Consider the following 21,091-nt stretch of genomic DNA (forward strand, 5'->3'; position numbering starts at 1 on the left):
TAACTCCAACCAAGTATCAAACTAACACAGGGCAAACCCTTATTTGGGAAGGAATAATACAATCTAGAACCTCACCCTGGGAAAAGCTCTCAAATGCTGATGCTGGATTCTTCTCTGCTGGATCCTGCTAGGGATTTGTAAACTGGGAATTCACAGAGGAAGGGAAATGCTGACACGTAACAAGACTTGAACATCTTTTAACAGGCTCAACGGGTATAATGAAGGTGTAAAAAGACTGCTACAGCCCAAGTGAAGATGCAAGTTCTGCTGCCAGCCACAATTTGCCTTGCAGCACATTCAGAACTCAGAGGCTGCTCCTTCATTATAGCACTACTGACAAACACACAACGGATCACTCTTGTTCAAAAAAGTGGAAAGCATCTCCTTCACCCTCTGAAAAAAAAACAAACAAACCCAACAAACTGCACACTAATGACCATAAGCCAAACCGCTTCCAACCTAAACCCATGTACAAAATGAATCTTCCACTTACAAGTTTTAAACTGTTTTTATTTGTTTTCACTGTGCAACACCCATACTACCAGGAATCCTAAAACACTGAGATACAGCACTTGAAATACGTAGAGAACTGTGTATACCCCAGGGAAATAAAGAAGAAAGGATAAGATCCAAATTGATGGAGATGACAGAGTTCGCATTTAGTCTTGGCAATCAGAGGTTATAAGGTCATGCTACTTGGCCGGAAGAAGCATCTGTAAATGGGTTTGTGTCAACAGGCAGAACTGTTAGAGCTAAGCCATTCCATCTATAATTATTCTTTTTTTCAATAAGCAAATAAACTTAATCATTTGTAGTTCTAGCTACTTAATGTAGTAGTTACAGTAATACCAGTATTTCTATCTTTGTTGAAAGCCTTAAAGATATTTATCCAGAACCATTTAAAAATACTTTCCTATTAAATTGAACAAATATTGGATAGACTAAAATTACAACTACAATCCCTGACATTAAAAATGAAACCATCTTGATTTACAGTTTAGTTTTATACCTAAATTACTGCTACATTCCACACTTAATGATGGTATCTGTAGCATTACATAAATGAATGCAATGGATAATCCTTCGCTGACACAACAGACCTTTCCATTGAAACAGCTAGGCCTAAACAATAAAAACAACACAAGTATTTCACAAACAAGGAACAGAGTATTACAAAACAGTTTTAAGCAAAATTTAGAACATAGAATATACCTTAGCTTCCCTGATTGTTTTCTGGAGTCATGAATATTGTTTGCTGATAACATGCCGCTGTTTTTTTCATGCTAGTGATTTGCTTTTAACCCATTAACAATGTCAGTTCATAAACCAACTCCTTACTCTTTCTCCTTTTAACAAGGAGAGAACTACCTGCGGCATTTTTATTTCGGATCATTGACCACCTACTTTTCATACTACATGTACTTTTGACATATGCTTTTTATATTAATAAATTTTTTCCACACCTTTGGAGGTTTACATTACGTAATCATGATACCAAAGTGAAATTCTCTCATCTCTATGGAAGATGTATTAAATTAATCACTGGATGGACCAAAAGCGCTTACCTGTGTTCTGTTCACACAGAACAAAGCTGAGCTACTTGGCTCAGAAAGTTGATGGTTAAGCAATATGGTCACTGCAAAAGAATGAAGCTGATTCCAAGTCTGAAGGAGAGATCTGTTGGTCGGTAAATAAATACAGTCTAAAGAAGTTTTAGCTGTCACAGTTCCAGGTATCTACAGAAACTGCTAACATACTTGATTTTCACTACAAGTAGGTAGTTTTCGTCCCACAGGACCTGAACCCAACTAAGCTTATGTATGCCATCTTCAAGCCAAAGAATGTGATCATCACTAATCTAAACTGGTGAGGAGAAAGCAGCAAATGAGTAATGACTTAGAGTGAAAAGGAGTTACTTGATCATCAACAATCAAAGAAAATGTTGCTTAAGGGCAAAAACATATCCAAAAAGCAAGATACAATTTAATACCCCAGAGTTATGAAAAAGCTATTTAGGTTATTAAAAAAGCAAAACTAGGGACCTTAACTTGAAGGATAATTACATTCAAGCTCTACGTTACACGAATGCTGTGATGTTTTCATTCCTTTGTTTTGTACAAGTTCCTGTGTCTATGTTCAGACTTGAAACAAGTTTTGCATTTTTAACAGAAATATTTTCTCTGATTCATGTACTCCTCTCCTGCTTTATGGTGGTTCTAATAAACTTTAGCATCAAAATAGTATTGTTACCTGCGGAGATGGAGAAAGGCTGTGTAGCACTGCTTACGGAACTCTTGGTACTGTTCACTCTGCGTGCCTCCCATACCTTCCACCATCTCCTTATTGAGCTTCATTGGGGGAGGTAGAGGCTTAGGGTCCCGACCCAAAATATAACCAAAGTCAATGTGAAATAGTTTACCTGTGGAAGAAGGAATGTAAGAAAGAAAGGAAAACATAATCCCTTAACTTCACATAGCATCAAATCTTGATGCAAAACTTCGGGGGGGGGGGGGAGGGATCTCTAAGTGCAATCTCTAGAAGATGCTAAGCAGCTCTCAAAAAAATACAATCCACTGGTTTTTTGTAAGACTCATAACTGTGTATTTTAGATCTTCAGCTGCCAATCTGAAATTATGGGTTTAAAAAAGGAAAGTTGATTTCAAATTTAAGAGTACAAGATAATAAACAAGATGAGTTTTTTCCTGTTGTCTTTTTTTTTTTTAAACATATGCAGTATATTCACAAAGACTGAATCAATGTTAAAACTGGTCAGTAGACAATAAATGCACAGTTATATAACAGATACTACTAATTCTTTATGCCTTTTTTAGACTTTGTGAGCAAATTAAGATATTAATACACACATTGCATTGCTTTTAGTATCCCATTTGGTTGCTGTTGTATGAAATATGTTATTTCAGCTATACGTTAAATTTACCAAGGGGAAGATAAGACTCATGGTCCTAAGACCTTTTGAAGCCACTAAATTCCAAAGAAGAATTCAAAGCTGTTTCAAAGTTCATTAAGCAACGTTAAAATTTATCAACAGTTTTCAAATACATTGAAGAAACATCACTACAATTCTACCTGAAACTGTATTTCAAATGTGCCAAAGTTTGTCTTACACTTTTTCAGCACTAAAATGCAAGAGTTGCATCATTTTATCACTACCTTTCCCTTCTCAGATCAACTGACTACATTTAAAATGTTTCTGCAGCATTAACTTGACAAAAACTTACATATATCTCGTTTCAAATGCTCAAGGCAACTTCCCTTCCTATCAAGAGCTTGTATGCAGCTATATTGTTTACAATGTTGCTCAGACCTTTACTAGAGATTATTCACCATACTTCCTTTTAATAGTACTGAACTGTATGTGCGATGCAATAGGCGGCAAAATGAACAACCAAAACACCAGCAACTCCAAAAAATTCTACTAAAACATTTAGATAATCTGAAGATTAAATATTATATAAGTATACAAACAAAAATGTTGTCAACACAAATCAAAATAGTACAATTCATAATTCTTAGGAAGCCAGTTTTGAGGAACATTCTCGACTCACCTCTTAAGTGGAAAATATTGACCATATAAAGCAAAAAAATATTTTTTTTCAAAGTGATCTGCACACAAATTTTCAGTTCGAAACGCATAATTTATACAATGCTTTGGGCCATACCAGAGCTGCATTACAGAAAGATGGTAAGAATTCAGATATACCAAGAAACATTTACATAAAAAATTTAAAAAATAATAACATATGAAATCTGTTAAGTGGTTTCTTTAGGACAGACAGAAACCATCTTCCTGAACTCTGTGGTAATGAGGAATCAGGAAGTAAATTAAGAAGTACAAAAGGGTGATGTGTGTTTGAACCGTTTCATAAGTTTTGCATCCAAAGCAAAGCTACCCAATGACATTAATAAAGTTAAGTCTTATATGTCTAATTTATAGAGGAGAATGAAATGTGTCTACAAGATGAAAGATCTTTTAAACAAGAAGGTAGAAAATTATTACCATGATTATTAGCTAGACAGTCACAGACAGCACAGATCATACACAGTCTTGCTTCAGAATTATGAAACTGAACAGTATTATGGACAGGGATCTGTTTGCCAAAGGGTATTTTAACCTGCAGCACCTGTATTCATTTTAGTATTTTCATAAGCTTAGGTGCTCAGCACTCTTGAAACTATGGAACAGCAGTATTTTTCAGTCAATCACTCCTCTTTGACCATTTCATTGAACAATAATGTATCAGAGAAGGCTGCTCGAGATCCATCATAAGCACTCTTCTCGAGCCCAAGAAACAAATTACATCACAGCCCATTTTCTAATGGAGATCACAAGGATGCTTAATAAGCAGGCAAAGTATTCGTTAGTTGATAAAAGCCACAACCATTACATTTTGCATACCTAATTCTGCTAAAATATCCCCTTCCTTCAACAGTTTTTTTTTAAGCTGTTACAGGAGTTACATTTGAGTAATGTAGTTATATGCAATAAAGTTACAAGGAGCTTGTTTTTGTACACTAAGTTTCTGAAGTAGGCACTTTGATATATACACATGCTGCACCATTAAGTTACAAAAAACATTTAATTAAAAAGTTTGTGGGGTCGGTTTTCTGTTTACTTATTAAAACCTCCCACCTTGAAGAGTCAAGAGACAATATTTTGAATAAAACAGTAACTCTTGTGGCAGTAATTAAATCTTTTTTTTTTAGTTTGCTCTGGAGATAAGGAATAAGAGATGATAATTAATAATTTAAATTGGTAATAAAGATGCATCTAAAACCTAAAAAAACATTTTAATAGCTGACTGATATATAGTCGTATAAATTTATTAGATAGTTTACTTACTCATTTTTAGAAATGACCTATAAAAGAAACTGTAAGATAAGGCCATCCTGCATCAACATTATAGCTTCCCCAGGTGTACTTCAAAATTCAGCAGGTTTTTAGGCTGACTCAAAATGTATGTTAAAACCTTTAATTTGAATACATTAAATATATTTAATGTTTTTCAAATCCATGTATTAAACACAGACTGAACTAATTTTCATTTGTGCTGCTCCTCCAAGATCAATTAAACCAGCATACCGTATTATGGAATATGGACAGAAGGCTCCTCTTGGTGCTCACCTGAAGCCACTACACCAGTAAAACCAAGCAGCCAGCCTGAGGGAGTACCGCAGTTTTAGAGCTTTCTACAGCGAAGCCTGACTTATATTCTCCTTGAGGACTTAACTACAATTGCAACAACTGGAGAACAAGCTTGCTTTAGACAAATGAAATCGCTTGTATGTATAATACTGAAAATTAGGAGGAGCTTGCATTATTATTTTGTTAATAAATAATAAATTTTCCAAGTTAATAAACATGATGATTTGAAATCTTTTAAATACTAAGATAAAAGGTTGCAAGTATCTGAAGTGATCACCCCAAGTGAAATTCATATCAGGGTATAACACTGAACATCCCATTTTCACGGCATTAATGAATGTGATCATTAGACTATCACTCAGTATAAGCTCTATTATAACAACAAGGCTGAAGAAAGTTTCTGGTGCCTATATGACAAGGTGCAGTGTCTGAAAATACTAAATAGTAGCAGAAAAAGCAGGATAAAAATAGGAAGTTGAACAATCCAGCTCTATACAAAGCAACTGTTGTAGATCATATAAACTTCAAACAAAAATATCCCTTTGATCTAGAAATGACTGTACTGAAGATATAATTTTAAGAGGACAGAAAATGTACTCAGAATTTATATTCTGTGAGAACTGACTTACACTGTGAATAGCATATTGTCACCTAACATAGTCATCACTCCTGATATGCGTCTGTAACAACGGAGGCAAAAACTGCCTGTAACAACTTAGGAATGTTTTTTCTTTGTCAACTTAAATATGTTTTTTTCTTCAAGAGCACAGATCCTCAAAACACCACTCAGTTGAAATTTGTCAGCCTCAGGTACGGCAATACTTAAAAACCTTGTCTACTAATCACAGCTGAAAAAGTCTACAGGAGAATCATCATCTTATTTGGGCAGGTGTTGAGTGAGATTTTTAGTTCTGGAGTATCACACAATTTGTTCCATTTGTATTTGAAGTTCCTGAAAGTTATGTAAACTAGTTGATAAGAAGCCTACCTTCTCAACTGATTTTAGAAGACTACTCTTTCAAACCTTTATTTCACAGAATGGTTGAGGTTGGAAGGGATCTCTGAAAGACATCTGGTCCAACCCTCTGGTCAAGCAGGGCCACCTAGAGCTAGCTGCCTTGCATAGGATCATGTCCAGACAGTTTCTGAGTATCTCCAACGATGGAGACCCCATGACCTCTCTGGGCAACCTATGCCAGTGCTCCATCACCCTCACTATGAGTATTCATACCTGTAGTGTTGTATTTATATACAATTATCATCTGTCCTCCCTGTAAATCAGACTGCTTGTGAACTTTGTGTAAAACCAGTTTTTCCTAAAGGTTTTGAACTTCCATGTTTTATAAAACAATTACATTTCCCTTCTTCAATATACAGTGTCAGTGCCATAATACATACAGTTTGATCTCTTAGACCATCATGTTTTTAGTTTAGCTTCTAATCCATCTTCTTCAGATTTATTACATCTTAATTTAAAGGGCTCTTAATTATTAGACATCCTTATAAATTAAAGACAAAACTGGACTTCTAGTTTTGGTTTATTATTGTTCCTGAAAGACTGCTAAATCATATGGGTGAGGGTTTTTTCTTTGAGTCATGTTTTAAACTAAAAGAGAAATTACTTAAGACAACAGGTGAAACAGATTTTGTCCTCTTAGCCGCTTTTATTCTTGTAGGATTAGATATAAAGGCCTTGAATTTGTAATATTTAGACACTGAAACCTTTAGATGTACATTTAGAAATTTGAGTTCCTTATAAAAATGGGGCATTTTAGGCATCTGAGAAAACAAAACGTAAGAATTCAGTGAACACCTCAAGACCACAGACAATTATGCACAACTCCATGCCCTGTTTCGAGGCTAGGAGCAGGACTGTATGTAGGCACCTACACATAGTTCAAGATACACAGCTTTGGACAAACATTTCTGATGTTGAAAGTGACTCATTCATCAAAGGCTAAAAGATGACGTTAGCACTCTTTCAGGAAGCAGGAAAAATCTTTTCTGGAAAGCCTTCAAGTAGAGTCTCTCACCTTAAAAAACACTGCCCTAATAATCACTCCCCACTCCCCGTTTAAGCTATTTTACTGTAGAAAAAGCAATTCACAAGGCATTTACTGACTGGAAGAAGATGAGATGTTTCCAGGAATATGCAATAATGCAGCATGCACACACAAAATTATTTCCTTCAAAACCTAAAAGCTGATACTGTTTTGTAGTTTTACGTTTTTGGGGTGTTTTCTTTTGGTTTGTGGGGTTTTTTTTGTTTGTTTGTTTTTTGGGTTTTGGGGGTTTTTTTTATTTTATGAGGTTGCCTGCATTTTTTACTGAACACCTGGTTTTCTAACATACAGAATAAAGAGGACAGAACCTTGGAAACTTCAAGGAAAGGACATCAAACATAGAAATTTTCCCTGACTAGAAGTCAGACCATGAGGGATTTGAAAATCCATCCGAGTTCCTTTCAGCCTTGAGAGCGAAGTGATCTTTGGTTAAGTGAAGCATGGACTTATGGGGATTAAAAATTGGTGCAATAGCCAACGACACCTTACTGCAGCCAGAGAGGCTGATTTGTCCACCACTTTTACTGCTAATGTCTAGTTTTTAGCACAGGAGAAAGTTCCCATGTAACAGCACAGCAACTGTTTTATTTCACCAGAGGACTGTTAGGAAAAGCTATTGAAAACCTGCACAGAACTCCAAGATCCTTAAATGAAATGTGGAAGGCAAAGTAATTACTAAAATAAAATTAGTCTGGTGGCAATTGCCTTTTAATAGGTAAGAAAGCCTCACAAATTATTCTGAACTTAGCTGTTCCCAACTTTAGGGAAGAGGGGAAAAAACCCCAAACCAAAATACAGAAAACCCCAAGCTCTGAATTTCAACGTGTTTTCTCTAAACTGAAACTGCCACTATTATTTTAACATGGCTCGTATAAAAAAAATTACAAATTAATGACTATTTAAACTGAATTCCTATTTTAAATTTGAAGCAATGGGATAAAAATTCCTCTGATGAAATTGTGTGGATGCATGGGATGGATGGATGGATGGAGTGGTTTCCTGGCTTTCTCAACAAATTCTGATGTTACCATCAAAATTTCTCCTTTGCTAACAGAGCACTGCCATGAGGAAAAAATCAGAATGCCTAATTTATTGTCATCATTTTCATCAGCTACATATTATAACTTTTCTAAGACTACACAAAAACGGAAGAAAGTAGTATGAATTGTTAAGGACTTATTCAGGATACAGACTTTAAAATCAGTATGCAGCAACAGCTGGAGGTAAAGTTTTATCGCTGTTGATGATAACGGATAAGGGCCCAGCTTGTGCTAAGCACTTTAATTTTCCTCCCCTCACACTTCAAGCTGTCCATTCTCAAAATACACTCCATGCAGGCATATTATGAGAAAAAAAAAGTCAGGTATTTATTGTTAAATGAGAAATACTGTTCAAGAGAAAACGTTTTAGCATACCAACAGCTGTATTTAGGGAACCTATAATGGGAACCTGAATTTACATGTAGGTCTGTAAAGGTTATTGAAAGGTTAAGCTGGTCAGTCACTAGAGTGAGAATTAGTTGCTCAGACACACACATGCGGTGCTACTCTTGAATGCCATCTGAATGTCTCAGGATAGCCTAAAAATATCTACACGTAGCCTGCAAGTATGACAGGACCTTTGTGAAACCTTTGGCTGTCTATAAAGCAAGCTGAAGTTATTAAGGTATCTCAAATGGGACAGATTTCACTTGTCTATCATAGCTGAAACACTATCAAAGATCTAATGAGGACTGTAAGTCCAGTCTTAAGACTTTAAAAGGCTTCGCTAACATGAAGACGTGCGTATCTGGGTGTTGCATCAGTAGCTAGATCCTAACTCCACCATCAAAACCAGAGAGTGCAACAAATGCAGAAGAAAGTACTTTCAAGGGAAGACAAGACAGAAGTAAAACAAATGTGAAGCATAACGCATTATTGCATGAAAGTTACTGAACATGCTGCATCTGGTATATCACAATCCAGCTTCACAACCATCTAGCTCTTCCTTCCAAGGCAACAAAGGGCACATTAGCTGGTAAGTCAGATACCGGCATTAATACATACATCAGTCTGTAATCCTGCAACAAGGCACTGATGTTACTTAATGCTGGGTATTCAGCTGCACAACAGTGTCTTGTTATTTACAAGTCACAGTAATATCTGCTGTTATAGAACTGGAAACAAGGAATTAGAACATACAGCAATTGATAATATATTTCACCTCCAGCAGAAGTAGAAACTTCTCAGAGAAAATAAATATTCCTGTAGCACAATATTGACTTTATAATGCGACATTCAGATTACAAGTTAAGGCACATTTGTGAAACCGATGCAAGCATTCTTGTAATTTTTAACATTACTGATAGATGGGGATGTTTTGACTGATGGTTCCCTATATCTCCCTCCAAACAAACATCTACAGCTGCCCTTGAAGTATAACGGTACAGCATTTAAAAATCTGAAAGTCTAGATTTCTTGTTTAAGTCTACTTAAAATAAAAGTTACCCTATTTCTAGAATTGGAGGCATAAAACAGTCATAAAAGACAGCAGAAATTATTTCACCCAGATAAACATTCTCATCCTACAGCACAACCCCCCCATCTTCTAACACTGAGTGGGAAAAAAATTGGTTTTATGAACTTCAGTATCTATTGCTTAATATTTAAATACCACCATATCTATTATAAGTACAGACATCTGTATGTTAGAAGATGATGCAACAGTTCTATTGCAAGGAGTCCAACACAGATGTGGCTGCATCCACCAAATTAACGTGTAGAGATGAAAATGTAATGCCATATTGCCATATAAATCCAAGAAAAGTATGTGAACCCACAGCTGGTACTCAGCATTCTTTATCCTATTGGAAAGCTTTAATTCATTAAATAAGTATCATCCAGAAAGGATGCATATATGTCTCATAATTTTGAAGAAAGTTACTTACAGCTTCCATTCTTCAAGAGAAGAATGAGATTAGTTTTTCCTAACTTAAGTCTAAGGGATTCTCAGTAGCAAGAAACAAGCGTTTATAGCAAGTCTTTGTTGTATTTTGAACGTAAGAATTTCTCGTGATAGCTCAAAAAACCTCTCTCAGTATGTGACAGAGCATAGGTAGCAGACTGCAAACAATTTCAGGCTCAGAATGTACCGTGGATGTGCGCTGCCCTCTGCTGTACTGCCCAAATTCTTCTGCTAAGCCAAACAGCCATTGTGCTGTTTCTTTTTAACACAGACAGGTAAGATGCACTTGATCCCAAATGAAAACACTACATATTACTGCTCTGAGCATGCAAGCAGTGCCTGCTACGGGAAGATTCATACCCATCACCTTAGACAAATGATAGAGACCTCTAAAGACAAATTTTTAAATGCCCATATGTACATTTCCAAGCAGATAAGGAAAAATACACTTGGCTTTAGTTGCTCCCCCATGTGCTTAGTGCAAGACCTTTTACCCTAACCAAGGCCCAATAGTTAATTTTCTACTCTTTCATACAGAGCGTGCTGATTCGAAGTAATATATGCTTCAGTCTCATCTGTAAGCTAACACGCCTTCCACATGGATATGTCTCTTCTGCCCAAGTAACATTTTTAATTTACAGGTTTCCCATTCAATAAGTGTTTCACTATTATAAACACTTAACCACAATTCCTAACTCTTCATTATTACATAATGAAGGTATCTAAGGCATCAGAACTCCTATGGGAAGCTGTAGTTCAAAAACAAACAAGCAAAAAACAAAGGAAAAAAAACCACGAACAAAAAAACCCAACTAAATTCCCCCTAAAATAAATGTTTTTGTTTGTTAAAAACTTTGTAGAACTCATTTTCAACTAAAACATTTTAATTTCTCTCCACCCCAAGGCATTGATTGTAATAGTTGAAGTACCTTAATTTTCAAATCTTTCATTTCCTCTACTAGAGAAATCTATTTATTTAGAATCACTAGAATTATTCACTCTGTCTGTGAACTATTAATCCATACAGATGGCAACAAAAAAATAACATTAAAAAGGTTGAAACAAGTTAGGGAGAACCAAAATACATATCTGTTATTTTTAACTTTAAAGATACACGTGTTTTGCTGCAAACTGAAGGATGTATAAACAGTAACTTCTACTACCTTCTCTTCCCTAGCTTAAGTCTGTAATGAGCAGGACACTAAAGAGTCTATTTCCTTCTTTTTTTTAGAGAAGACTTAAAAATAAAAAAAAAATCTCAACAGGAGCTGAATGATCCAGCCAGCTCAGTTAGTCTGATTATGAAACACTTGGATTTTTGCTGTACAGTGGTTTGGTTTCATCACCAACACAAGAATTATAGGGAATAGAAGATGCATCATGTAAATTTCTTAGAAAAATTTCTTAGAAAGCTCACAGAACCACTTTGTTTAAAAGAATGTGAAATCTGAGACAGGAATTCGCATGAACACCTCAATGAAGTCATCAAGATTATACCTAATTCTGTATAACTACTGACAATACTTGTCTAAACATCTACTGTTATTTGGAATAGTATACATAAGAACCCAGAATTATTTGACAATTATTACAATACAACTGGCATCTAATTAGTAGATCTTGAATTTGCTTTCTGATAGCATGTTAAAAAAAAAGCTACGAAACAGGAATGTAAGAATTTAATGAAAAATGGTTTGATAAGAACAGTCGGGATACTTGGGGTTGGAGTCACTTTACAAATATTTTTTAATGCATCCCTATTTTTCATCTTTGGACCAGAAGTTCTGAAAAAGAAAGGTAATTATGATTTTAGCCAAATTTAAGATAACAGTGAAGTGCTTCTTGGTCTTACGTAAAGGCAGTCAATTTTTACTGTATACTACGTCCACACCTTTTTCAAAAAAAGTAGCACCCCTCAAGAAAATTCTTGTGTTTAACAAAAAACAACTTACAGGTCCAGTTTTCAGTGCAAAAAACTGTGACAGTAGAACAAGCCAGCTGAAAATTAAACAAAAACTCCAGTGTTTAAACACATGTCTGTGTTTAGGTGAAGTTAGACTTCCATTACCTACGGATGTATAAATGGCTCTTAAACTGACATCAAAACCCCATATCACATACCAGATACACATTATATCTTGCCTACTAATATAGGCAGATAGAGCAATATATCTCCAGTGTTCAGAGAGCAATTTATCTACTTGCTTTCTTATTCTTCAGCTGCCACTTCACACTACTAATCGGTTAAACCTAAACTTTGATTCACTGGATCAAATATTACTTTAGATGAGACAATAGAAGTTTACATTTAAAAATATATTCTGATCTACAATACTCAGTGGGTTATACTCAAAAGGAAAATGGAGCAAAACAGTACCAGCACATTAGAAATTTAACAAATGCTGTTACAAAATTATACTGCTAAAAAGAATTACCTGTTTTTGTTAGCAAAAGATTATCCAGATGTCTATCTCCAACTCCAAGGATGTAAGTAATTACACAGTAACCAGCTGTAACAAGTAAATAGTCAACATCAATGTAAGTATCTTTCCTGGAGAGCAAAACGTTCCACACAATTAACAGCAGCATATGACATGATCTTGGTTCTTGTTCACAACTAATAAATATACCAGAAAGACTAGGAACAGAGGTGGTGCTGGTGAAGAATAATCAAGATTATCATCTCTGTGAAGAACATTTGAATTAATACATTAAAACTCTGAAGTTCATTCAGTACTGCCTAGAATTTCTTTCTATGCAATTACATGCCTAACACTAAAAGCCTAAATCCATTCAAGATTGTGAGCAAGGTACTTCAAAGGAAGATGAAATATTTTGAGCAAAATGAATGTACGCATTTTGAACTTAAGATATTTTAAGACAACTGTAAACAAGCATTAGACACTGATATGAATGTGAATGTATATGCCAGCAGAATTCACAAGCTAAGCAGTAAACCAGGCAGTGATAAATAAATTAGAACAAACATGAACTGTGTTAATGCTTACTTTGACCCACTAACCAGAACAGTCTGAAACAGTTCTAAAGACTGTACCATCAGAAAGAGAAGATACTGTGGAGCAACAACCGAATTCCATTTTTTTTGTTGTTGTTGGGGTTTTTTTGTTGTTGTTTTTTAGGATAAAGTTGCTTTTGATTTACTGGACAGCAAATGTGTCACTTTAACCTTGCCATCAGTTTACTGAACAAGAACTACACTACCACTTTTTCTTGTCATCCAAATGGAGCAAGAAGCTGAATGTAGCCTCAATCCCCGCAAAAAACAGATGTTTTAAAATTTTCTAGCTCAAATACAGATGATTTATTACTGTATAAATACTTTACATCTCCCTGAATTATCCAACTCATGATGTGGGAGGGGCAGAGGTTAAGATTATTGCTAGAAAGCAAAGTGTATTTAGCTTCTAGTCTCCTTTAAGGAGAACAAAAAGAGGGCCGAGGAAAGGAATTGCATATGACATGTCAGGCTCAAAACTATCATTTTCACAGGGATTCTGACAGCAAGTACATGCATGTCTTGTTGTCATCTATCTGCAGTCATCTAAACTGAAATGTCTTAATACCTCACCTACCCTGTCCTTTATACTTCAGATACGAAGTTACCAACTCTAAGACTGTAACTTACCACAGCTCTTAACATATGTGTCCATCACCTCGGCACTTATTCCATGCGGGCCGGTCTCACTCGGTGCATGTTTTCTGAAGAAGTTCTGGAGGGGAAGTCAACAACAATATTTAGTTATTCCACATGATCTGAAACAGGTTCTTCAGAACTAGCAGAAAGAAAGATTTAAATCAAGAACACAAACTGCCATTATTACAATCTGCTGAACTAACAACCACTCCCAAAAACCCTAGTAAGGTCTAATTTAATTTTGTATCACTTTATTTTCTGTCTTAATCATTGTATTCTTATACTCAGTAGAAACAAATATGAAGTTCAAATTGAAGAGTTTCAAATTTAAATTCTTTACTAACAGCTTCAAAAAATTAACAATGCATTGAAAAGTTACTAATTAGTAACTACAAGTGCAAGATACTTCCACAGGAAACTGTTTATGCCAGATCAGCAAAAACTAGAACAGGACTCAGTTCAGATTTGTTAGCCATTACTAAATCCAATACAGAATCACATTTGGGACACACACTCTTACAAGGTTTATCATCATTATGTGCCTCCCTATTCCTCAACACAGCCAACCACTGCTGAGTTTAAAAGGAAAATATAAGTCATCAAATAGAAATTTGACATTTCCTGTGAAATGTGGACAGGGAGAAAACAGTCCTTCCCACTACTCAGAAGAAAAATGTTTTGTTTTTTTTTTTTTGACTGCGACAAAAGATGGGTAAACTATATCCAAGCCTAAGGACGAGTTTTGTCCTGCAAGCAAACATCGAAGTAAGCAAGCACTGGAAAGAGGAGCTTTGTAGGCATCCACATGACGTTAAGTGACTTAAATCCCTTCTTTTTTTCATTAGGATCTTACAAAAGAAAAGGAGCTACTGACAAGAAGGTACCTGCAGGCTAATTTAAGAAAGTTTTCCCTGAAAAGCAGTCCTTTTGCAACATGTATCGGAGTTTTAAGGACTGGGAAAGGTTTTAATTATCTTTGCTTACAGAGGAACGAGCCCTACTGAGATCTATTTAAAAAGCTGCAGAGTAGAAAGATTCTGTTAAATGAAATCCCTAAGAGAAATGTGGATGGAAATTTTTAATTGGTTAACAGGGCACTAGAGAGATCTACTGTCAGTGCTCCAAAATTTTACATGCTGTGTGTAAACAAACAAAACAAAAACCAAAAACAAATCAGACTTCAGACCATCCAAATGCTAAACGGTGGAGAGTGGATGAGAAGTACCTGATGAACTGTAACTTCAAGATTGCTGATAGAAGGTAAGTAACACTCAAACACCAAAACATTAAATTTTATATTATATAGATTAAACTTATAAATTATATAATTTATTTTTTGTAAAAATACATTTAAATTTTCCTCATATGTCAATTTGGTATGTTTTTATCTAACTTTTTATCTCAACCAGTTGAGCTCTGCTACCTAGCTTTTGTGCCATGCTTGAAATCAGAATGAATTTAGTGTGCCACTATTCAATTATGCGTCCCTGCCCAATTCCACAACAGTTACAGAAAGCTTGTTAAGTAAAAAAATAATTAAAGAGAGACATAAAAAATTCACACATTTCTATACATCCACCATGGCAGGGAAAGAGACATCAGAAATTATATAGACAAACTATTTAGTTGTTCCATTAAAAAAACCAAACACAAATAAACAAAAAACCAAACAAAATTAAAAAAAAAATCATTAAAAAATACTTTGACAAGGTATCAAGCCAAAACTAGTGGATGAATGACAGATACACTTTAAAACAAAACAGTACACAAGCACCATGCATCTCCCACTCATCATTACAAAAAAGACAGAATTTCAATATCACAACTACATTACACTTTAATTATTTAACTGGTATTATTTTTAGAAGATGAGATGCTCATATGTTGATTTAAGCATAATTTTTGGAAGGAAAACATCTGCTGTAAATACCCTTATATTTCAAGCTGTAATTTTTCTTCTAACAATGGATACAAAAATCAGTTGAGAGACTAAAGACTTTTGTATGACATTTAAGCTTGTAATTTATACTGTCTGACCAGAAGACTACTTAAAAATCTCCCATCCCATACCTGTATACTTTCCTCAGTAGCAAGTACTTCTGCAACTGGTACGGACTGAATAAACTGCATGAAGCCTGTGACAGAAAACAACCAAAAAAACCAAAATCTCCAATGCACAGAACTTTCAAGCTACTCTATAATGCATGTTTATTAAAGGACAACACTAATACACACTTTAATTCAACTACTTCTCATCAGCAAAAAAAAACATGTTTTGTCCCAATTTTCTGCCTTCAGTAGTTTTAAAACAACTTGTCATTAATATCAAATCAGCTTGCAAAAGGTCTGTTGTTCACAGTTTTCATGAGAAGAGAAAGATAAAGCAATGGCTTTCTAAATATTTATTCAGAAAGTATAGCCAACTTTCATTTTGTTTTGTCTTGTATTTTTCCTCCATTTCAGATCTATAAATAGGAATATCAAAAGTTACTTGTTTGAGAGCACACAGCAAGCTAGCAGTAAAGGTAACACTACTGATTGTCACATACTCCAAAATCCAGACCAGGCTTCCTTCGTGAAGGTATTTGAGTTACCTATGGAATACTGTGGTCACTCAAGTCATTTACTTCCATGACTTACATTGCAACCAGACTGTCTTACACATTTGAATCCTTTTTAGAACGTTGTACTATTTTCATAAGAGATGTTTTCTTAGTGTGTCACAACCTATGAACAGAGGGAGAAGACGACTCCCACTACTGTATTTTTAGGAAATCGAAGTATTCATACCATGTTTTGTACTAGTTGCCAGCACTTTATAGGGTGTCAGCTTCAAATCCAGATTCTCTTTTCTTAACAGCTGGGGGAAAAAAAAAAAAACACACACACACAAAAAAGGAAAGATGAACGAATAAAAAAATCAGCTTCTATTTCCAAAAGGAAGGTGTATTGGACATTGATCTCCACTGTTCTTCACTGAAATCAGTTATGAGCAAAAGTCTGTATCACAATTTTTTTTTTTTTTTTTTTTTTAAATCTACACAGGATCATTGCCTGGCTATAAAGAAAAAAAAGTCACCTAAGATCTGAGAATCTGGAATGTATTAGCAACGTTAAGAGAGAGTCAAGGGAAATAAAGAACACAGAAGGGCAAGGATGTGGATTAATAATTCTCACCTTATCCATGAGTGAAATAATCTGAAGAATAAGTTGATCTTGACGTAAATCATCACCATGCTTAAAAATTACAGGATATTTGCCCCCATCTTCTGTCTTGAAGAATAACTGAGCAGGCATTAAGGCACTCTGGAAAAGGAAACTTACTTTACTAAGCTGGTTCACAGCAATGTTCACATTAACATGTTGCTACAGTGGAGTTCTAAAATATAAATCCTTGTTTTCTGCATTGTAAATTAGAAGTGAATTAACAAGTAGCAGGTCATAGGATTCAAGTATCAAATTCAGTTAGAAAAAGGTTTAGAGAAGTCCCATTTGAATACCAACAGCATTGCGGTGAGCACCAGAAGTCTCTTCACATTCCTCAAGTTCAGTAGAAATGAAGCAATTCTGAAGCTTCTAAAAGCAGTTACTCACTCTCTAGGACTCAAGAGTTAGAACATACCATTTCCACTTAGCAAAAGAGTGATCTAGGCATGGTTTTAAAAAAAATATCCTAAGGCTTTCCTTCTTTTTTTAGCAAGGAATGTGAAGGATACAGTCCCCCCCTCATCCCCCACCAGCAGCACAAGAGGAAAGGACAGGATTCAGATTTTCTTTGTATGCATGTAATTCCAATCAACATAGAAGCACTATGCAGAAGGTCACAACAAATTTAAACTGACCAGATCAAAGAGAAACAATTATAGGATAAATATCAAAGAAATGCTAGGGGCAAGACATCTTAAACAATTAATTCCTTCCTTAATCTATTTAGTAAAGGCAAAAATGCCTTTGTATGTTGTTGTTTGAGAAAGCCAATTTAGTTGTTTGCAATTTCTCTACAGAGAATGGGTTGAAGGGGATACCCTACAAGCAAGATTTCATTTACTGCAACCGACCAACTCACTTCGCTCAAAACCAAAACCAACAAACAAAAAATAATCAAGGATACAGAGTTTACTATTTGAGCAGTTCACATTAGATTTGTACATGCAATGATGTTTCAAAATTATTAAGTTCCAGAAAAAAAGGAAAAATTATTCTTTACATAGTCCTACTGCCATGTGACATCCAAGAGCACCAAAAATTAGTCATTCTTCCCTCTTTGGGTTTGACACCTTTTTATCCCATAGTACAGAATGAGAGATTAAATGGAAGTCTGTAACCTTTCAGAATCAAGAGGATCAAAGCCATGTCTGATTTTGAAACAAGCTACAACTCGTATTTCTGGTCCTAAACTTCCTACATTACTACAGAAGACCTATACGTAGACTATCTGACTTGAGTTTGTCCTGATCAAATTAAGCTATTATTCTTGATAGGACTTAGTTGCTGTTGCAGCAGTCTTTTTGTCACACGCTTCCCCCGACTCTTAAATCATATTCACTATAAAAGTTGACTCAAGTTTGTGAAACCTTGCTTTGATGAGAAGATCTTTCCAACATTGCCTTCAACCTGAAGCGCAACAGCATGCAACTGAAGCAACATACTCTTCAACGAGACTAACTGGTATATAAAGAAGCAAGCCAAGGCTGGGAAACCAAAAAATGGTATGGTAGAAAACTATGCAAAAATGTTCATCTCTGATTTTAAGTAAACAGAAATTATATCATAAGCAACAAGTAGCCTGTCAAAGTTTGAAATACTAGGCATAATAAAATTATGACCTAGTAGAGAAGATATATCAACCCGAGTTGCCAGAGCAGCTTGAACATTTTTTAATTGGCAGAAAATGCTTCCTGGACATCAACTTGTAAAAAAGTTTCACAAAGAAAATAGAGTTGTTTATTCACTTTAAGAGCGCATTACAGTTACATTTTGCCTCAACTATGTCAGCCTCTAAGTCTTTCAACTGATGTTTCTAAGCTTATAGCTCCTAAGATTTGTTTGTATTTCATCTATTCAGAAGATCTTATTTACCTTGAAAAGTGTGGCTTTTTCAGGGATTATCCCTTTAATTTTCACCTGAGGTTCCAGCGGAAGTGGAATAAGTTCCATATCTGCTAAATTCATCTTTTCATTATCTGCTAACAATGCCTGAAGCCTCTCATTCTAAAAGAATAAAAACTTGTTTAAAAAACAAAAAACCACATACTAGCTATAGACAAACAGTTAAAAAGTCTTTTAACAGAGGATCTAGCAATTATCCAATTTATTAAATTCTTTACTCCTCCAAAGAATCAAGGTTTCACTCATAAAATGCAGTGAAATAAAAATTATCTATTTGAAGTAATCTGAATAAGATATTCCATCTAGTCTGAGTATAGTCAAGCAGGTTTTTTAAGTACCAGGTATAACAGTCTTATAAAAATTTATTTTTAAATTGCCTGCACAAGTAGAAGGATGATTTATTTTCTACACCAGTATCAAGTGTTAGTTCTGTTTCAGACACTTGATTCAAGCCTTCATCTCTGATATTTTAAATCCCTGAACTCAAGGAGATCCCCTCCCACCAATGAACCAAACTGCCAACAGCTTGCGTAGACCACAGACTTCATGGCTTGCTCTACATTCTTACATCTGTAGTTACCAGAAACACATAACAGTCAATTTTCAAGTACTTTACACTTGGTGTCCTACATAATAAAGGTCAAATACATATACAGGACAGATGGACATCTGTTACAATCTCAGTGCTAAGAATTTTTAGTGAGAAGCTAGAATTCTTACTGTTGAATGCTAGCCAGAGATAAGTTTTCCAATCCTTTAGTTACCTTTTTCTTACGATTCCCACTTTCACGCTGCACTGCTTTCATTACATGAACCAGCCGATCTACAAAAGTCTGCTGGGCTGCCAACAACGAACGCATAACTCTGACAGACTTATCGCCCTAAGTGAATTAAAAGAAACAAAATTAGTTCTTTGTTCTGTAATTATTTTATCTAGAGATTATTCCTTTATTCTTAGGCCTTTGGGCTTTTAAGAGGTAAGTGAATAATGATCAATTTTCTGTCAATTCAAAAGGTATTTTCTGTAAAACACCATCAGAATCACTGTAGCTGGCAATCAATTATCTGACCTACTACTGCACTTCAATTTGCATCAACAATTTCAGCGGTGAACAGTCATGCATGACAAGCCTATTCACACAGAAAAAGTAAGTTACTAAGGATAAGCACATGGAATATTCTTACAAAGCCTAAGAGTCAGATTTGAGTAACATCCCTAAAATGGGAATTAGTATGAAGTGAGCGACACACTAAAATGAGGAAAGACTGCACACCTGCTGTAAATTATAAATCACAAATGTTTGTTTGGTTGGGTTTTGGGGGTGGTTTTTTTTTTTTTTTTTTTTGCTTTTTTTCCCCACTGCTCCAGCACCCTCTGCTGCTGATACACAGAACAACACTGCCTGTGAATTCAAAAGACCAGTCTCTTGTCTCTATTTGCACCGCAAGGACAAGTGCTTCCAATAAAGAAATAGTAATTAAAATAAACTGATTACACAAGGCAGAGGATTTTAGAACCAGCATGTTACCACCAGGAACAAGCAATAAAACATAGGAAAAAGTTCTTTTCTTTTTCAGTAGTTTCTTTGGTTTACCACAAACTCAAAATTCAAGCAAAAGTAGAAGCTTTTCTAAAAATCCCATATGTATGACATGAAAAACTGTCCTCCTTCTAGTCATCTGTGCCTTTTTAAAGAATGACTATCCCAAAACACTATATTTTTCCTTACACAGAGGCATTACCTTCAGCAAAGCCTGACTAAATCTTCGCATCACATTTAAGTACATTTCGTGAGTCTTTGGGTCCCTCTGCTGAGTGTCTTGATCTTCACACTCCACTATTACATACCTGCAGCATAAAAACAACCCAAGTTATGCTGTACTCCAGTGCCACACAATTTAAGTGAAATACAGCAAGCCCTGTATTACAGGCCTGGAACTAAAAATAAAGTCGGTATTTGAATAGGGTATCAACCAAGAGATGAACTCTTCAAAATTGTATAGTCAAGTTCCCACTTGCATCAGGAGAGTCCCTTAAAGTTTCTGAAGTCTTCCACTTACAGTGAAGTGGCATCTCAAACAGACAAGTCCAAATCATATGAACACTCCAACCAAGCAGTATAGGTGGGAAGAGTGGGCATTCCACGGTGCTGCTAC

At 35.3% G+C, this 21,091-nt stretch overlaps 1 protein-coding gene across 1 annotated transcript in view; it reads right to left on the reverse strand.

Moving 5' to 3' along the window:
* Positions 1-21,091, reverse strand: part of LOC309415122 (phosphatidylinositol 3-kinase catalytic subunit type 3) — a gene marked incomplete at both ends in the record, with an annotated part of 75,730 nt that overhangs the window by 17,861 nt on the left and 36,778 nt on the right. The window contains 9 exons of the mRNA XM_082012570.1: positions 2,251-2,419; positions 12,606-12,680; positions 13,817-13,901; positions 15,896-15,960; positions 16,616-16,685; positions 17,003-17,131; positions 18,905-19,036; positions 19,699-19,815; positions 20,678-20,783. Of these exons, the coding sequence (XP_081868696.1) occupies positions 2,251-2,419; positions 12,606-12,680; positions 13,817-13,901; positions 15,896-15,960; positions 16,616-16,685; positions 17,003-17,131; positions 18,905-19,036; positions 19,699-19,815; positions 20,678-20,783 (948 nt within the window). The remainder of the gene's footprint in view (positions 1-2,250; positions 2,420-12,605; positions 12,681-13,816; positions 13,902-15,895; positions 15,961-16,615; positions 16,686-17,002; positions 17,132-18,904; positions 19,037-19,698; positions 19,816-20,677; positions 20,784-21,091) is intronic.

The sequence above is a fragment of the Phaethon aethereus genome (genome assembly GCF_964289735.1).
Source record: "Phaethon aethereus genome assembly, chromosome: W".
Classification (NCBI taxonomy): domain Eukaryota; kingdom Metazoa; phylum Chordata; class Aves; order Phaethontiformes; family Phaethontidae; genus Phaethon; species Phaethon aethereus.